The sequence below is a fragment of the Ostrea edulis genome, chromosome 5 (assembly GCF_947568905.1).
Source record: "Ostrea edulis chromosome 5, xbOstEdul1.1, whole genome shotgun sequence".
NCBI classification, from domain to species: domain Eukaryota; kingdom Metazoa; phylum Mollusca; class Bivalvia; order Ostreida; family Ostreidae; genus Ostrea; species Ostrea edulis.
In genome coordinates this window covers 27,461,495-27,479,602 of record NC_079168.1, presented here as the reverse complement: position 1 = coordinate 27,479,602, position 18,108 = coordinate 27,461,495, and the positions used below count along the sequence as shown (strand labels likewise).

The 18,108-nt window shown below is 34.9% G+C and overlaps 1 protein-coding gene across 2 annotated transcripts; it reads right to left on the bottom strand.

Moving 5' to 3' along the window:
• Window positions 1-789: 789 nt before the first annotated feature.
• LOC125649313 (poly(A) RNA polymerase gld-2 homolog A-like) lies at window positions 790-18,106 on the bottom strand. Of its 2 annotated transcripts, none has more exons than XM_048876756.2 (13): window positions 17,966-18,106; window positions 16,282-16,660; window positions 13,055-13,178; window positions 12,668-12,782; window positions 11,272-11,363; window positions 11,056-11,119; window positions 7,353-7,419; window positions 7,173-7,249; window positions 6,371-6,499; window positions 4,092-4,138; window positions 2,893-3,023; window positions 1,657-1,763; window positions 790-1,412 (listed from the first exon to the last, which is right to left on the bottom strand). In XM_048876756.2, the coding sequence occupies exons 2-13, from the start codon at window positions 16,560-16,562 to the stop codon at window positions 1,273-1,275; spliced, it is 1,374 nt and encodes a 457-aa protein (XP_048732713.1). In that variant the 5' UTR covers window positions 16,563-16,660; window positions 17,966-18,106; the 3' UTR covers window positions 790-1,272. The 2 variants fall into 2 exon arrangements, with proteins under 2 accessions (XP_048732713.1, XP_056021598.1); XM_056165623.1 differs by having other exon boundaries at window positions 17,862-18,069.
• Between the last annotated feature and the right edge of the window lie 2 nt (window positions 18,107-18,108).

Here is an 18,108-nt window from a genome sequence, read left to right as displayed (position 1 = left end):
GTAAATCAGGATATCCAGTGTATGTAAATCAGGATATCTAGTGTGTGTAAATCAGGATATCCAGTGTATGTAAATCAGGATGTCCAGTGTATGTAAATGAAAATGTCCAGTGTATGTAAATTAGGATATCCTGTATGTAAATGAAGATGTCCAGTGTATGTAAATCAGGATATCCAGTGTATGTAAATGAAGATGTCTAGTGTATGTAAATCAGGATGTCCAGTGTATGTAAATGAAAATGTCCAGTGTATGTAAATCAGGATATCCAGTGTATGTAAATGAAAATGTCCAGTGTATGTAAATCAGGATGTCCAGTGTATGTAAATCAGGATGTCCAGTGTATGTAAATGAAGATGTCTAGTGTATGTAAATCAGGATGTCCAGTGTATGTAAATCAGGGATGTCCAGTGTATGTAAATCAGGGATGTCCAGTATATGTAAATCAGGATGTCCAGAGTATGTAAATGAAGATGTCCAGTGTATGTAAATCAGGATGTCCAGTGTATGTAAATCAGAATATCCAGTGTATGTAAATCAGGATGTCCAGAGTATGTAAATGAAGATGTCCACTGTATGTAAATCAGGATGTCCAGAGTATGTAAATGAAGATGTCCACTGTATGTAAATCAGGATGTCCAGAGTATGTAAATGAAGATGTCCAGTATGTAAATCAGGATGTCCAGTGCAGTGAATTCATCTAATCTGATTAATGCTTCATGTCTATGAAGAAAGCAAGAAAAAAAATGTCAAGTAATAAATCCTCACATATAAGTACAAAACAACAAAGCATGAAATTGTTAAAGTTTATTTTTAAAAAAAACAATTACGTAGAAATACATTTTTACACAAAGTGGGGGAAAGTGAATTACCTATTCGGGAAATAAAAAGACATATTGTACATGTAGCTGCCTTTTTTACAACATAATCAAAATATCATGATTCAGAACTGTACATAATTTTCGTACCATTAAAGGCAGTACTTTTATACAGACATTCCTCCCATCAGGAGGAACGTACAAGTCAGCTGGACCAGTCTTCAGCCATTTAAAATCACGCTATACACTTGTCATTAGCACCATTAGAACAGCTTGGCAGTATCTCTAATATACTACCCGACAACAGCACAAGCTCCACGTACCCGATGCATGCATGCCTTCTGAGAGCAATGCAATCTGTCTTTTCCAAGTCCGACATTCCCAGAGCACGGGGACCAGGGACCTGTCCTATTCCGCAGGATGTTTTCCCTGCATCTGAGCAGACATCCGTCAGAGTTTAAAACGGATGAGTGAACAAGCAGGTGACATCTTTTTTTTTCTGTAGTTTCTGGTAACTTTTTTTGAACACCCTCTTCACTCGGGTGAATATATTTTTATCGTGACAAGAGCGCGCAGTATTGGACAAATCAAATGGCTCTGAAATAGCATCAACAATTGAAAAGTTATTAGTTATTTGAGAATTCATGAGTTTTGTTTCTTCTAATTGAGCATTATTCTTTCAAGATATAAAAACATACATAAATTACTTTAGTGCAAAGAAAACATATTGTATGAATTACTTCACTTTACAGAAAACGAACATTACTAAGTCTTCATCTTTATCCACTGAACACCCCATAAATGATATTTTTTATCATATAATGTGTATGTGTATACCAACCTTCTATACAAAGAGGTTGGATCTGAAAATTGTCACTCTTACACCGCATGTAATCGTCCAATGTGTACTTCGTGCCCTCTCTGATACATATACAGTCTTCATCAAACCTGGAATTAGGAAGATACAAGAATGACCATTAATTTTCTCCTCATGAAATCATTGGCAACACCTCTGAAGACGTCATTTAATATGTCTGGGAGAGCAAGGTTTCCATGAGGGCCTGACCTTGCTAATAATGTCGTATGTCTGTCATGCTGGCACATGTGGCTTAGTGGTTAAAAGATGGCAATCAGAAGTTTGGGTAATGTAATACTGTGATTTGTCTCCTTGGACAAGGTATTTAATTTCCAATGTTGCAGCTCAATAAACAAGATGTACTGTGAGCAATGCTCACTAAGAATACCCCCCGCTTACCCCAATCTCCCAAAGGGTGTTGTTAATAGGTATAAATTAACTCTTTCCTGAGTGTAAAAATATGGTATGCCTTTGTAGAAGAAAATGGAAGATATAGTCCGAACACAAATCCATGGCATAAACCTATAATTTTGACCTTGAGATCAAAGGTCAAGGTCATAAAGAGGTCATGAATGTACATGACACATAGTCTCATGGTGATACACCCATGTCTTTGGTATGACTATGTCAAAACCCTATAATCAATTTTGACCTTGAGGTCAAAGTTCAAGGTCATATGGAGGTCATGAAGGTACATGACACATCGTCTCATGGTGGTACACTCATGTGTCAAATATGGTATGCCTATGTCAAAGAACAAAGAAGTTATGGCCCGGACACGAATCTGCACAGACAGACGGACAGACAGACTTCGTTTGGGGGGTATAAAAATGGAAGCAAACATCTGGCACCAAGAAGAAATCTAATTTAATGAGAGTCAACAAATTCTGTTTTACTGGCCCAATGAATGCTGGGTAATACAAATTCTGTTTTACTGGCCCAATGAATGCTGAGTAGTCTTCATATTTTTATAACAATCATGTAATGGTGACAATCTATAAATACCATGATGACAATCTGATCATGATAATCTGTACATCATGATAATCTGTACATGTAATGATGACAGTCTGTACATGTAATGATGACAGTCTGTACATGTAATGATGACAATCTGTACATAAGATGTTGACAATCTGTATATGACATGATGATAATCAATCTCTGCATTGTTAGAAATACAGGCCACTCTGATTTTCCTTTTTATAATACAGCACTTACTTGAATTTGTTGCTATAGTAACAGAGGAACCCAAGGAAAAGTTCCCCTACACTCTGTCCATTGTCACTCTTGTAGGAAACGCTGTCATCAAACTTCAGCTCCCTGATGTCTAACGCTGCATTGAATCGCTCCTGTTTAGAGAGAACAGTTAAAACATGGCTACACACTTGATAACAAACCCACCGACCATGCTTCTCCTTAGTATGACTGATGGAATTCATAAAATTTTGATTTGTAAAAATTCTACTTGTATTTAAAGGTATATGTGCTGCATTTATTGAATATCATCAAAGGAAGAAAAGTGTCTTTTCATCAAGCAATATAAGTTATACACTTTGCAAATTATACAATTTTCTAACTTGATTAGATTACCTGTAACAAGAGTACCGCAAATGGTACAACATAAGCCCATTCAGTGCATTATCTGTATCCATGATGACAAAAAGTCCAGTAAACTGTTCGACTTAATTTTAGTCCTAAAGTAGGTCATTGTACACCAATCAAGTTGAAATGCGAACTGATTATGTACTTCTCTGAGAGGGAGGTCATGACAAAATTTCAGGGCAACCCATGTTCACATGTATCCATTACAAAAAAAAAACTCTGGAAAACTGTTTGACCTACTTTTACCCCAAATGTAGGTCATGGTTCAACTGAAATGCAAACTGCACTTGTATTCTCCAGAGAGGAAACTTGTGACTAAATTTCAGGGCAGTATCTGTGTGGTCTGGTCTGGTTTCCAACATTGAAAAAATACTGTTTAATTCGGCACATATACCTCTAAATTTACACAGATTTAGGCTTCTTGATTCAATTCTTAACACCTATGCTTCACAAAAGACATCGTAAATCATATGATGTAAGCAACATCAACTCAATACACAATGTCTTTTAAGATTATTCATATATATACTGTACACGTTTTACATTTGGCTGTATATTCTATTTAGCGCCTTTCACGGAAAGCGGCTACAACTAAATCAATTACATCGCTAAATGTGTTGCGTATATATATTTTTATATAGCACATTTATAAACCATCAAACCTACTAAAAACTTGTTGAAGAATCAATATCTGCCAAACACCATACCCGCTAAATACAATACATTTACAGTATGTAGACACATTTTGTAGATGTCTTTTAAAATTCATTAGATAATAAATACTCCATATACTATATATCATAAATGAGTCTTACTGGATAGAGATCCTGAAGAGAGGGAAGCACCGGCGGGGAACAGGCATCTAAAATATATATATATACATGTATACAAGTGTATCTTTGGGTAGTAAGGGCTATTCCAGAAATAAATACATGGGGGGGGGGGGGTTCGGGAGGCACCTTTTGTATATACCAAGCACCCATAAAAAAAAAATAAAAAATTACCCCATGACCCATCAAATTAATAAACTCATTTTACAATGACCCATCTAATAAAAAAAAAAAAACTAACCAGACCCACCACAAAAATATTTTTTAAAATGAAAACGGTACAAATCTCGCGAGGTTTTCGGGACAAACATTCTAGTCAATGACGCGGTAATGCCTGTGCGACATTGTATCACAGTAGTTCTGAAGAACGATGTCACATCAACAATCAAAGGCATCTATGGCGGGAATGTTGGAAAGATTGGGAGTCCAAACGATGCTATTATCATGAAATGGGTATGGATATGTTTTTCCACGAATCGTTCATCTTCTAATGGAGCCCGCGCCCGGAGGCCTCTATATCACCATCACACCGACTGATAAATATAACGCATCGGTACCCTCGTATAAATCAACTAAGGTTTGCCTATTTTTATTAGAAAACGGAATACCTATTGGTTTCAAAATATTCCCAAAATCGATGCACTGTAAACTGTAATAATCTACAGAACAGAGTTCGCTGCCATCACGTCCAAAGGGACCCTATTAAACGCGCCTCTAATTTGAAGAGTGCCGTAATGGAAAGTTATGCGCTGCAAAGAGCGACAACTCGAATAGTTCTATGTTACTTTCGATTTCGAAAGCAGCATTTCGAAAGCACGTTTTCAATTTTCCCTCCGACGTTTTGTAACCAACACGACAAGAGCGACAATAAAAATATTCTGAAAACTCAACACCCACGTAGCACAAAATAAAACAATAGAAACTACCCACTACCCATAATAAATATTTTATTAACAATCCCACCACGGACCAATTAAAATATGAAAAAATACGACCACCCACACAAAAAAATATCATTTGCCGCCCGACCCCCCCATTTGATCATTTCTGGAACAGCCCTAAGAGAAGAACAGGCATCTAAAATATAAATATATACAAGTGTATCATTGTGTAGTAAGAGAGGAACAGGCATCTACTGTATATATATATACATCAATGTATCATTTTGAACAAGCATTTGAAAATTATAAAGACTTTTGACCACGTCACAAAACAAAACTGCGTACACAAAACATAATTTCATGATATATCTGTGTTTTTGATAATTTAGATCACATTTATTATCTTGTAAATGTGGATTTAAAATGCATAAGGGGGTATATAATAAATTTATCATTACTACAGTAACTTGATCCGAAGAGTTGGATCACGTCTCGTTGACAGGCGCGGATCATCAGATCAAACTCGACGCTTCGCGTCGTGTGTGATCTGATGATCCGCACCTGTCAACTCGATATGATCCAACTCTTCGGATCAAGTTACTGTAGTAATAATATATATGTATCTTTTGACGGCCAGAGATTTTGAAGAATGTTCCTCTGATGGGAGTAGGAAAAAATCATTAAAAATTTAGAATTATATGAATAACTGTATCGATACTAAGCGTCAAGAAAAAGTACTGTAAGGAATTCAAAGAATGATTAACATTCTACAGAACGAGCACTGGGATCAGTCCTCTAGTGCTTAAGAGGCCACACCAACAAGATGCAGATTCGAAAGACTTCTTAAAATTTCCTTTCAGGGTGCAATCTTTCCCTTTTCTTTTATCACCTTCTATTGAATTTTCTCTTACTTTTGAAGCCTAGATTGTGTGGTTGTCTAAGCGGAACCTATACTGACCCAATTATTGAAGGGTATGGAAATCCATAAAAAGGCTTTCATGAAACTCCTATGCTTGCTGCATATTTAAAGATCTATAAATTATACAGAATAAAGACTGAACTTTGTAATTCTAACCAACAGGATGCAACTTAATCATGTGATCCATTCCAAATATGACATCCTCCCCTGGGGCCTAGTGCAAGGAGTTAAAATCTTTCTTTTGGGTATTACACATTTTTAAGCTCAGGCTGAGGAAACGATATTCAGCATACTGTGTTGTGCTTTGACTTAAATCCTCTCGTACATGTATCTTGCCCACAAAGTTTGAGAAGTTTGAAGCCGCTGATACTGATAGAGAACTGTGCACTATCACCTATACAAAAGGCCAATGGGCCACATCACTCACCCAAGTCGCCTATACAACTTGAAATGTAATGACTTACACTGTAAATAATGGATTAACATCAGACAGAGAGAGTAACTGGAGATAGTCGCTTTACTGGCATCATTGATATCGTGGAAACGAGCCCATTTCTTTACATACAGAACCAACGGTCTCACTCTCCAGTCAGCTGCAAATGTACAGGGAATTCACATCAAACACTAAGGTCAAGAGAAGTAAATGTAAAATGGAGTTCACATCACACTTATTATTAAGAAAAACATGGTTATAGCAAACCTCCAGGGCAAGCGAAAAACAGTTCTTTATAACCACACTTCAATATATCCAAAAAACTTTCCACTATTTTCTCTCAATAAATAATAATTTTCACTTCACAATAAGCGTGAATTCAAGTATAAGTGTGTTCATTATATGCATGTTTTACTGTAAATGTACATATGAAACACGTATCTTATCAATGAATTCAACAACACAGTCAATTTTCGAATTCAGCTTGCTTTAACTCCACAATGCTACAATTTCACGATTTCTTTACACAAGGGCAAAATTGTGATGGTTTTAATTTCATATTATAGGAAAATTACATTTAAAATCCCAATTATGAAAGCATAAAAATATATTTAATATATCATTCATTATGGGTTTAATTTTGCGAGAAAATGATAAATCGTGAACATAGTGAAATTTAAACTATCATGTTAATTTCCCAATTTACAATACTTAATTCCTAACATAAATATGCCAGTTCCTATATATTACAACACATCCATCACATGAATTGTAAAATAATTCTAGTATAAAGCACTAGTTGTAGGACTAGTTAACAAAAAAAATATACTTACTCATGCAGTAATATTTCAGTAAGTGAGTATTTCGAATCCCAACACTGTTGTTAACATTCAGATCAATCTGGGCTTTACTGAAAGAAAAACAAATCTATGGAAAACAAGTGTAATCTTTGCTTGTAACATGTTTTATCAGAGAAATTATCTTCAATCTTTGATCATCTATCCTTTGTATACCTTATAAGATCATTAAAACGCAGGATAGGCACCTTAGCTCTGATCACCATCGACTCCCTCACAAAACCTGCAAAGGCAAGAGGATAACAAGCAAGCTTTCAGAAACACGTATAACCAACCTCCCGTGCAAAATTCAAAAGGGTTATACACATACATCGTTTAATTGATAGTAGTGTCATAACAATTCAAAATATTGAGTGGGCAATATCTTCCTATGTCAAGAGTGGATTGACCTTTGACCATGTGACCTCAAAATCTGGTGTCAATCAAGCAAATGATTCTTAAAAATTAATATAGTAGACAATATATTACTATGTCAAGTTTGATGACAAACTTTTGGGAGATTTTATCCCCCTCCTCCAAACTATTTGAATTTGGACTTTTATCCAATATCGATGTTTTGAACTCGCCCTATAACATATGCACCAGTGTACCAAATTTTATCTCTGTGAAGCTAAGGGTTCTTTTAAAGATATTGCGCACACAGTATCTTCCTATAGCCAGTTTGTCCCATGACCTTTGAACCTGTGACCTCAAAATCAATAGGAGTCATCTACTCCTGATAATGCACCAGTGTACCAAGTTTGATGTGTGTTAACATCAATATCATATTTCATAAGAAAATGAAATCAAACAAGAAATAATATAGAAAACTACTAATAAAAAACTAATAATTTTGTATATAGAATCAACGTGTACAGACCAGGTTAGACATGCATCTATTTGTGCCAAACTTCTTGGTGTACAAATAGATGAATGTCTAACCTGGTCTGTACACATTGATTCTTTATACAAGAAACTTTCACAGAAAATAGGCATTTTACGTCGTCTGCAAACTTTTATGTCAAATGCAGCATTATTGAAAATTTATAACACTGTTATATTTCCTCATTTTAACTATTGTTGCACAGTTTGGTGCTCAGCCAAAAACAGGGTTTTTATTGAGACTTTTTAAGTTACAGAAAAGGGCAGCCAGAATTATATTGAAGGTGAAAGTAACTCAGACTTCTACAGCTGATATTTTTAGTGTTCTTAAATGGATGCCTGTTCATGACTATTTTGTATATAGAAAACTAGTGTTTGCTTTTAAGGTTCTTAATAACATGACACCAGAATATATGAACGTTTTTAATTTTGTCAGCCAAGTTAGTTCCAGAACAAGAAGAAGTAGCGATAGTGGCATTTTATATTTACCAAAAGTTCGAACTGAATATTATAAACGGTCTTTTAAGGTATCCTCCACAATTTTATGGAATCAGTTGCCCGAGTCTGTCAGAAGCTGTGGTTCTATTACATCTTTTAAATCAGCATATTTGCAGCATTATTTCTCAAATAAGTGATATATAGATATGATATATATATATATATATATATATATATATATATATATATACACACACAGTTGTATATATATATAATTTTTCTATTCTCTCATTTATCTGTCTGTGAATATGTTTTATACAGGACCACAATGTAAACTAGTCATTTGTACTAATTGTGCTATCCTGTCTAAATAAAAGAATTTATTAAGGTCTTCCGTTGGAAGTAGTGATTCTACTGTTTATTATTATTATTTTTTTTTTCCCTTTCGTCTCCGAGACCGTTGGATGGATTTTCCTGAAACTTTCACAGATTATAGAGAATGATGGTACCTCGAGGCATTTTTTTCATTTTTTCAAAATTCACTTCCGGTCGCAAGATATGTCCAATTTTCGTCTTTTTACAAGATATCTTGTCCAGCGTTTTTCTCAGAAACGGTAAAAGATAGAGTCACCAAATTTTCAGAGTTAATAGATCTCACTTTGTAGGCGTGCAGTAGGGGATTAAGAATGTCGGCCGTCACTTCCGGTCGTCACCGGAAGTGATTAAAGGAAACATGAATTTCAAACTTTTTTCTTTCAAATTGAAACCTATTTCGGTTTACTATATCTCGTTCTAATTCTCAAAAAATGTTGACCCCACCGGAAGTTGAATCTTCAACTTCCGGTTATATCAAAGAAAGCCTATTCATTCTCTCATTTTTCAGTGCCATAAATCTCGGTCATGAAACTAGTTAGTGAGTTGAGTTTTACATATATTATAGTCACTATAAATATCTAGAGTAACGTCAAATATTTTTGTAAAATTTACTTCCGGTCGGCAAATATGGCTTATTAGCTGTTTTCGTTGTCCAGCGTTTTTCTCAGAAACGGTAAAAGATAGAGTCACCAATTTTTCAGAGTTAATAGATCTCACTTTGTAGGCGTGTAGTAATGGGTTAAGAATGAGGGCCGTCACTTCCGGTCGTCACCGGAAGTGATTAAATGAATCATATATTTCAAACTTTTTTCTTTCAAACTGAAACCTATATCAGTTTACTAGGTCTGGTTCTAATTCTCAAAAAAATGTTGACACCACCGGAAGTTGAATCTCCAACTTCCGGTTATATCAAAGAAAGACTATTCATTCTCTCATTTTTCAGTGCCATAAATCTCGGTCATAAAACAAGTTAATGATTGGAATTTTACATATGTTATAGACACTATAAATGTCTACAGTAAATTTAAATATTTTTCGAAAATTCACTTCCGGTCCTGAGATATAGAGTGGACATATTCAAACCTGGTTTTTTCAGTTTCTCAATAATGAATATAGATAGACGCTTGAAACTTGTAGAGTTGATCAACTAACATTAGTCTATTGTACACATACATTCAATTTTTTTGTCCGTCACTTCCGGTCTATACCGGAAGTATTTAAAAAAAAATGTCGATTTTCCTATTTCTTCGAGTGATTTCTCAGAGATGGCTGGATATATTTTCTTGAAATTTTCAGGAATAATGTCTTATGAAATGACCTTGCTGTAATTATTTTTGTTTTTACAAAATTCACTTCCGGTCGGAAAATATGGCCGATTTTCTGTTTCTCAAAAGGAATTTTGTCCAGCATTTTTCTTGGAAAAGGTAAAATATAGGTTCATCAAATATTCAGGGATGATCAATCTCCGTTTGTAGGCGTGCAGTAGGGGGTTGAACATGTCGACCGTCACTTCCTGTCGTCACCGGAAGTGATGGAAAGAATCGCAAATTTCAAACTTTTTCTTTTAAATTGAAACCTATACTAGTTTATCAACTCTCTTTCAAAGTGTCAAAAGAATAATGAGTCTGTCGGTAGTCAAAACGACTACTTCCGGTTTCTTGATAAAATACCTTTTCACTTTTTGTATCTTTGTCCCCATAAATCTCGCTTATATTTGAAGTCTTTCATATGATTTTCACATGTCTTAACAAAAAGTATCAACTTCTAAATTTTTGATCATTTTGTTTTTCAAAATTGACTTCCGGTCGGTAGTAACCTGCTACTTTTTCTTTCTTTAGTCTACTTCTTTTTTTGAGAACTCTTTCAGATAGAGACGTGAAATTTTCAGGGAATATAGACAGTAAAGAGTCGCTGTCATTTATAGGAAAACACATCTGAATAGTACTTCCGGTCGTCACCGGACGTTACGAGAAAGGAGTAAAAAATTCGATAATACATTTCTCATTCATTGTTAAGGCACATTTTCTGATACATTTAAATGGTTTTTGTAGGAATAGAAAGCTCTTTACCGGAAGTGGTCTAACGGAAGACCTACTCATTACTAGTAATGAGTGTCTAGTTATTATTATTATTATTATAATATCAAATTGAGTGTATTTCCATACTGATTAATATATATACTCACTACATCGAAACAGAGCTTTCTGGATGAGATACAGAATTTCTGGAGCTTCCCTTTTCTGGTCAACCTGTAAAAATACATGTACTTTCTAACAAAACACATACATGTACGTGTATGTAATAGTCAGCTACATGTAGGTCTACAGATTTTCTTAAAACAGTTTCGATACAAATTCTTTCTCATTATATCGAATATCAAACAAATCTCTTCAACACTTACGCCATCATCTGTTATCATCAAACACATGTCCATATCACTTTTCAGTGTTCCAAAGCCACTCATTGAAGATCCCACAATATACAACCCACAGTCTAAATAAAACAAGAACAGCGAGTTATCGGCCTAATTTGGGAAATGCCATGTTTCTTGAATTGAGATAATTTCATTGACAATTTCATGACACTGGGAACAAAGGAAAACCATATGAAGTTATACAATGTTTCAAATTCCTGTTGATGTTTATAGTATTGCCATCAATAAGATCTCTAGTTATAGTTGCTTTGGTCAACTACTGACCAATAGGAGGGTATATACTGTCACGGGGAGTAAGCAGGTTTTGTTAGGTTAGTCATTTTCTAGCCGGCGTTCATGCAAACAGGACAAATTTTGCTATTTTCAGTTTATGGCAAATTTTGCTATTTTCAGTTTTTATCTACATTTTGTATATTTGTAAAGTGTGAGGTCCATCACACTCTCCTTGCACCATGGAGCAATGGCATCGGATACAGGTTTCTTAAGAGTTTTTCACGATTATTATCGTTTTATATTTCTAGATTTTTCCTGATCGGCTCTGGTGTTAACAAAGGAGTATAACGTACTATCATATACAATTGTACTAGTATATTTATATGGAACAGTATTGTGCATTTTCATTCACATTTGTGTTTTAAGTCTGAATAAATTTGCACGGTCTCCAGCGTACACGGCTGGCTGTATCTATGTACTTATGTGTTGAGTTATGTTAAATAGGTAGTAAAGTTAATACATATGAAAGCTCTATCACCATCCATTCAAACGTTGTGACCAAGGTTACAGTTTTTGCAGACAAACAGATAAACAAACAGACCAAAAACTATATGCTCCTAAACCTGATTATGAAGGCATAAAATAACAGTTTGTACATCAAATATTAACCTGACAAAGATGGAATAAAAATGGTACTAAAAATAAATATTGTACACAGCTTTGAATTTTTACCTTTCCAAAGCAAACTTTTTTTCAACCCATTTTCAAATTCAACATGATGTAAAGACAAAAATTTTCTGATTTTTTTTTTTTTACTGTAGTCTTAATTTCATTTTTACCTTAAAGTAATATAGAGTCAAATCTCATATCTCAAACTTGATGAGACCATGAAAAAACTTCAAGATATCCGAGGTATCAAGATATCGAGGGTAAAATACTTAAAGAATAAGTGATTGGGACTTCCAAATCACTTCGATATATCCATGGTATTCGAGATATCAGTGTTTGAGATACCCAAGTTCAACTGTATGTAACAAAAATGAAGCTATTTAATGTACAGTACAAACACCAAGAAAACAATACTAATATTCAGAATACTGACATTATCAGACTGTCAGAATACATTTAAAACTTCTATACGGTAACTTACTTGGCATAGAAGACTGAAATATCTTGAACAGAACATCTCGGAGTTGAAGTTTTTGCCTGTATGCTGTGTCTGTTTGATGGTTATCCACAAAGTATCTAATGATTGATTCAGTAATCTGGAAATAGGAATCTCGTTCAAATTTCATACACAGCATCGTAAACAAATTGTAAGTGAAATTACGACAAGAAGTGTGAATCCCTTTCAAAGTTTGCTTTCTAAACAATGAGCAAGTTACATACAGTTTGCAATATTCTAATCCCTAATTTGTTTTATCAATTTAGAAATTCCTTAAAATCAAAAGCACTCATTTCTATCACGAACTGGCTATGACAGTTTTATTTTCAGTAAGTTTAATGGAACAGAGAATCATTGATTAGACATCTTTACATTGTGCATGGGGTTGTATCCCGGGGGAGGGATAGGCACGTCTGTAATCCCGACATCAGTAGCTGGGTGGTCATTCTTTTGCTTCTTGCTGTTAGAAGAGTTTGGAAGAGAATCTGCTGACCTCCTACAAAGCATACACAATACTTTACTTGTACAATTAAGAGACCGATGGACCATAACAAACAATCGAATAACATCACAGACATGCTTGGTTTATCTACACAGACTACAAAGTGTTCACCTCATCAAGTGCAAAGGTGTACAATTTATTTTCACTATTATAAAATATATGACTTATGTACAAGGTCTCGGTCCACGGATTCCACAATTTTGGTTGCCGTCTTAATAATCATACATAAACTGAATCATATATAGACACAATATGTCAGAGTAAAGAGGATTAAATTACTAGATAAAAGTTTCACCACCTGCTTACCTATTTACATGTAGCTCTGTACTAGAGCCTGAATCCCACTTGTTTACCTATTTAGCTCTGTACTAGAGCCTGAATCCCACTTGTTTATCTATTTAGCTCTGTACTAGAGCCTGAATCCCACTTGTTTATCTATTTAGCTCTGTACTAGATGCTGAATCCCACTTGTTTATCTATTTAGTTCTGTACTAGAGCCTGAATCTCACTTGTTTATCTATCTAGCTCTGTACTAGAGCCTGAATCCCACTTGTTTATCTATTTAGCTCTGTACTAGAGCCTGAATCCCACTTGTTTATCTATTTAGCTCTGTACTAGAGGCTGAATCCCACTTGTTTATCTATTTAGTTCTGTACTAGAGGCTGAATCCCACTTGTTTATCTATTTAGTTCTGCACTAGAGCCTGAATCTCACTTGTTTATCTATTTAGCTCTGTACTAGAGCCTGAATCTCACTTGTTTATCTATTTAGCTCTGTACTAGAGCCTGAATCCCACTTGTTTATCTATTTAGTTCTGTACTAGAGCCTGAATCCCACTTGTTTATCTATTTAGTTCTGTACTAGAGCCTGAATCCTACTTGTTTATCTATTTAGCTCTGTACTAGAGCCTGAATCCTACTTGTTTATCTATTTAGTTCTGTACTAGAGCCTGAATCCCACTTGTTTATCTATTTAGTTCTGTACTAGAGCCTGAATCCCACTTGTTTATCTATTTAGTTCTGTACTAGAGCCTGAATCCCCTAATGTTGGTTGGGAATTTCTCAATTTTTGTAGAGGGCTACATGCTCTTCATATCTATGCATATAGGGTATTCAATCACAATGTACAAAGTAAAGAGGACAATTTTTAATAACAATAATGTATATACCAATACCTGCCCATTCTAGACTTCCTGAACCCCTGGCCCAGGGGTAGAGAATTTCACAATTTTGGTAAATAGCTACAGTGTACATCCTTTTTATAACCATGTATACGATATTCTCCACAATACACAGAAGTAATTAAGAGGATATCTAAATATTAAATGCAATTTTCCTATATACCCCTTGGCCCCAATCCTAAAGCATAGCCCAGAGGTCATGAATATAACGAAGTTGATGGAGGGAACCATGCTCTTCATAATCATGTATATATCATGTATGTATAGTTTTTCTTCAAGCTGTGAGGTACAGAAGATTCTTGAATAATTAATGCATTTTTACTAGTGAGGAAACGATTGTCGTCGACAATCGATTGTCGATCGTTTTTGGCTCTTCAATTCCGATTATCCTTTTCATAATCGATTGTCGCCTGTACACTAATTAATATCTAACCCAAGATTCATCTGACTGCATGTTTATCCCACTTTTATATCGAGACGTGCTGGAGAGAGTCAGAGTGGACTCCACATTGAAAAGTGGGAATTCAGTGACACCAGGTAGTGTCTGCTGCACATATCTATAAAACTAAATAAAAATATAACCCCAAAAATAATAAACATTTATTAACTACATGTAAATACCGATTATATCGATCATTGATCGATAGAGTTCTTCTGATTATGACCGATTATCGATTATGAAATTTTTCCAATTTTTCAACTGTTACACTAATTTTTAGTAATATGAGCCACAATGCCCCACCCTATGATTAGAACCCCTGACCTAGCTAATGGCCGTGAATTTCATACTTCTAGTAGAAGCATAGATTCTTGCTCTAGTCATGTAGTTTGTCTGACAGATCTAGATGTCCCTGAAAAAAGAAGATATTAAAGACCTCATAATTTATTTTAGGTTGTGATCCCTGCCCTAGCACTAGATCTCCTGAATTTCAATTTTAATATAAGAAGCTTCCATATACTCATACTCATTTTTCTGTCTATGATGAATGAAAACCAAATACAGACCTAAAATTGGAATTATGGATAGATACAATCATCACTGGGGGGTTTGAATTGACCGGCTACCTAACATGGCAGCCACGATTTGTTTACAAATAAAATTATTGGAAGCTGCGAGTTTTCAGTTCACATAGGGCTTCTAACGAATGCTTGAAGGTATGTTTGGATATAGGTGGTGTGGGAAATTATGTTAGGAAGTTGTTGAGACAGTTTGTCTGCTTTCAATGTCCTCTACTAAAGAGGTACATTTTTAAAGAGTACATCATTTCTTACAGTTTTGACTGCAGTCCTCGGGCCCCAGTGACCATGAAATTTAAAACAAGTTTCCCTTACCCATAAGATATTCCATGCCCAATATTGATTATGTATTCTCAAAGAAGTTGATTATGTTCAAATGTCATCAACAAAAAATGACCAATCACAATAGGTATAACTTGAGTGATTTCCATATTTAGGCGAGTCGGACTAACAATGCACACTAAAGTAGGAAGATCTAGAGAACTAACTTGAAATCAAAATCTTAATACTGATCCTCAAAACATCAATCTTAGGAAAATTTAAAGGAAATGTCCAAGTTTAGAGGAAAGAAACCTGCTTTTAAGATGACAATATTACCAGAAATTGTTGATGTTTATAAAATGAACTATGACATGACTAACAGCTGAAAACAATTATGATCTAATGTTATCCAACGAATCAAAACAAATTATTCAACTTTTCACATCCAATCACTAGTGTTTTTAACACCGCACAGGATCTACAAACTGAATTGAATGGGTCATTACATCACTGGTAATTAACACATAGTATTGAAACATACATGGACATTAATACCATGGGTTGTAATTACCTAATCTAATTGATATTACGTATATTTATCTGTTTTCCATGGGTAACTGTTATTGGGAAATCTCTTACTTGCGGGACTGCTGACTATGGCTGGAATGCTTGCTATGTATCTGTGACAGAATATTTTGTCTGATGCTTTCCCTGTTGTCAACATATGGGTATCTAACTTGGAAATTCTGCAAACCATGATGATGGTAATTTGGTTGTTGTGGTTGAAACTGATGTTGTCCATGAACGAAGGTAAGCTGATGTTGCACGAGGTGTGAGAAGCGAAAACCTGGATTAAACTGTGGCAGTTGGTGTGAATTCGGATACCCAGGAGATCCACGATAGTAAACTCTCCTCTCCATGATTTACTGTAACAGCTACAAGGATGTCAGAACAACGGGGCAATATTTCATTAACATCTTAAATGGTTTGATCTTGTCCAAATGTTACGCAGGATACTCTACAGGAAAAATGAAAATAAAAATTAGAACACTCAATGACAATTTAGAGTTATCATAGTGTCATATATATAACAAATATCATTTGATTAATTATATACTAAGATATGTTCAGATTATATGAATGACATCACAATAGCGAATTAATGACTCTTCCAAAAAAAAAAAGATGTGATAATCTACATTGACTTAGAACACGAAGAATCTGATTAATTACCCAATTAAAATTCAAAATGACTAGCTACCTAACATGGCTAGATCAACAAACAAAATCATGAAAAGCTGTGAGTCTTTGGGTCATATAGGGACTAAAATGAATATTTGACAGGTTGGGAACACTTCCCCTATAGCGAGATATTCTCGCTAAAACGCGATTATCCCTCTCTAGCGAGAATAAATATATCCCGTACAACTGAGAAAAACACCCGCGGAGTACATCTTTTCGTGATTCACGTGAAAAGAAGAAAAAGTGCTAAAATGTCTGATACTTCTGCAAATATATGAATCGAAACAAAAACACTCACGATGTGTATTGGATTTCATACTGCTTCCCTCTTACGCAGCAACTTTGATTTGTAATTTCATGACTATGTTGTCAATTTCATAGAAACAATTCACATCACGTTGAGTGCGTGTTGCACTTATTCAGCGTTGCACGGGATTTGCCATTATTTTCAATAAAGACGCCAAAACACCTGTTTATGGTAATGTTTATTTCTCGCTAAAGAGGGATAATCGCGTTTTAGCGAGAATATCTCGCTATAGGGGAAGTGTTCCCAACCTGTTTGAAGGTATGTTTGGTCTTAAGTATAAGAGGAAAATATCCTAGGAATTTTTTATAGCAAATTTATGAGACGACAATTAACACAATATGATATCACCCCTCAACAGTGCAGTTTTTTGTGCGCTATAAATTGAAGGTTTTTATAAGGGGTGGATCTGTAGCTCTCTGTTCTGTCCAAATATTTTCTCAGAGAGCTACAGTTCTGCAGCTAGTATGTATACACAGCATGCTGAAATGAAACATACATATTACTTTCAGAAAGCTGTTTACTTTCTTAAAGTATAAACAGAAACCATGCTAACAGATAACACAACCGTTTAAAACCCTTAGCAAAAATATTTCAAATGCATCGGATGTGTATGCTAATCACGGTTACCATATTTTTGGTAATGTTACAGCCATCCTATTATGACACTTACGCAGATCTTTTTTCTTCTCTTTACAGAAAACAAAATCAATGAAAACTAACATCACCACGGAACAAAACTGCCTCGATGCAAAGCCAAAATGTTAAATTTCTTACTATTTTCTCGAGTTTTCTACTTGCTATACATCAAAAGTCAATTTAATTCAATTCTGGTCGTCACTCAGCTCATTGCAGTGATCACTTCTCAGGTCATGTGTGGGGAAAACGTGTAAATTGTTGTGTACTGAGTGCACATGCGT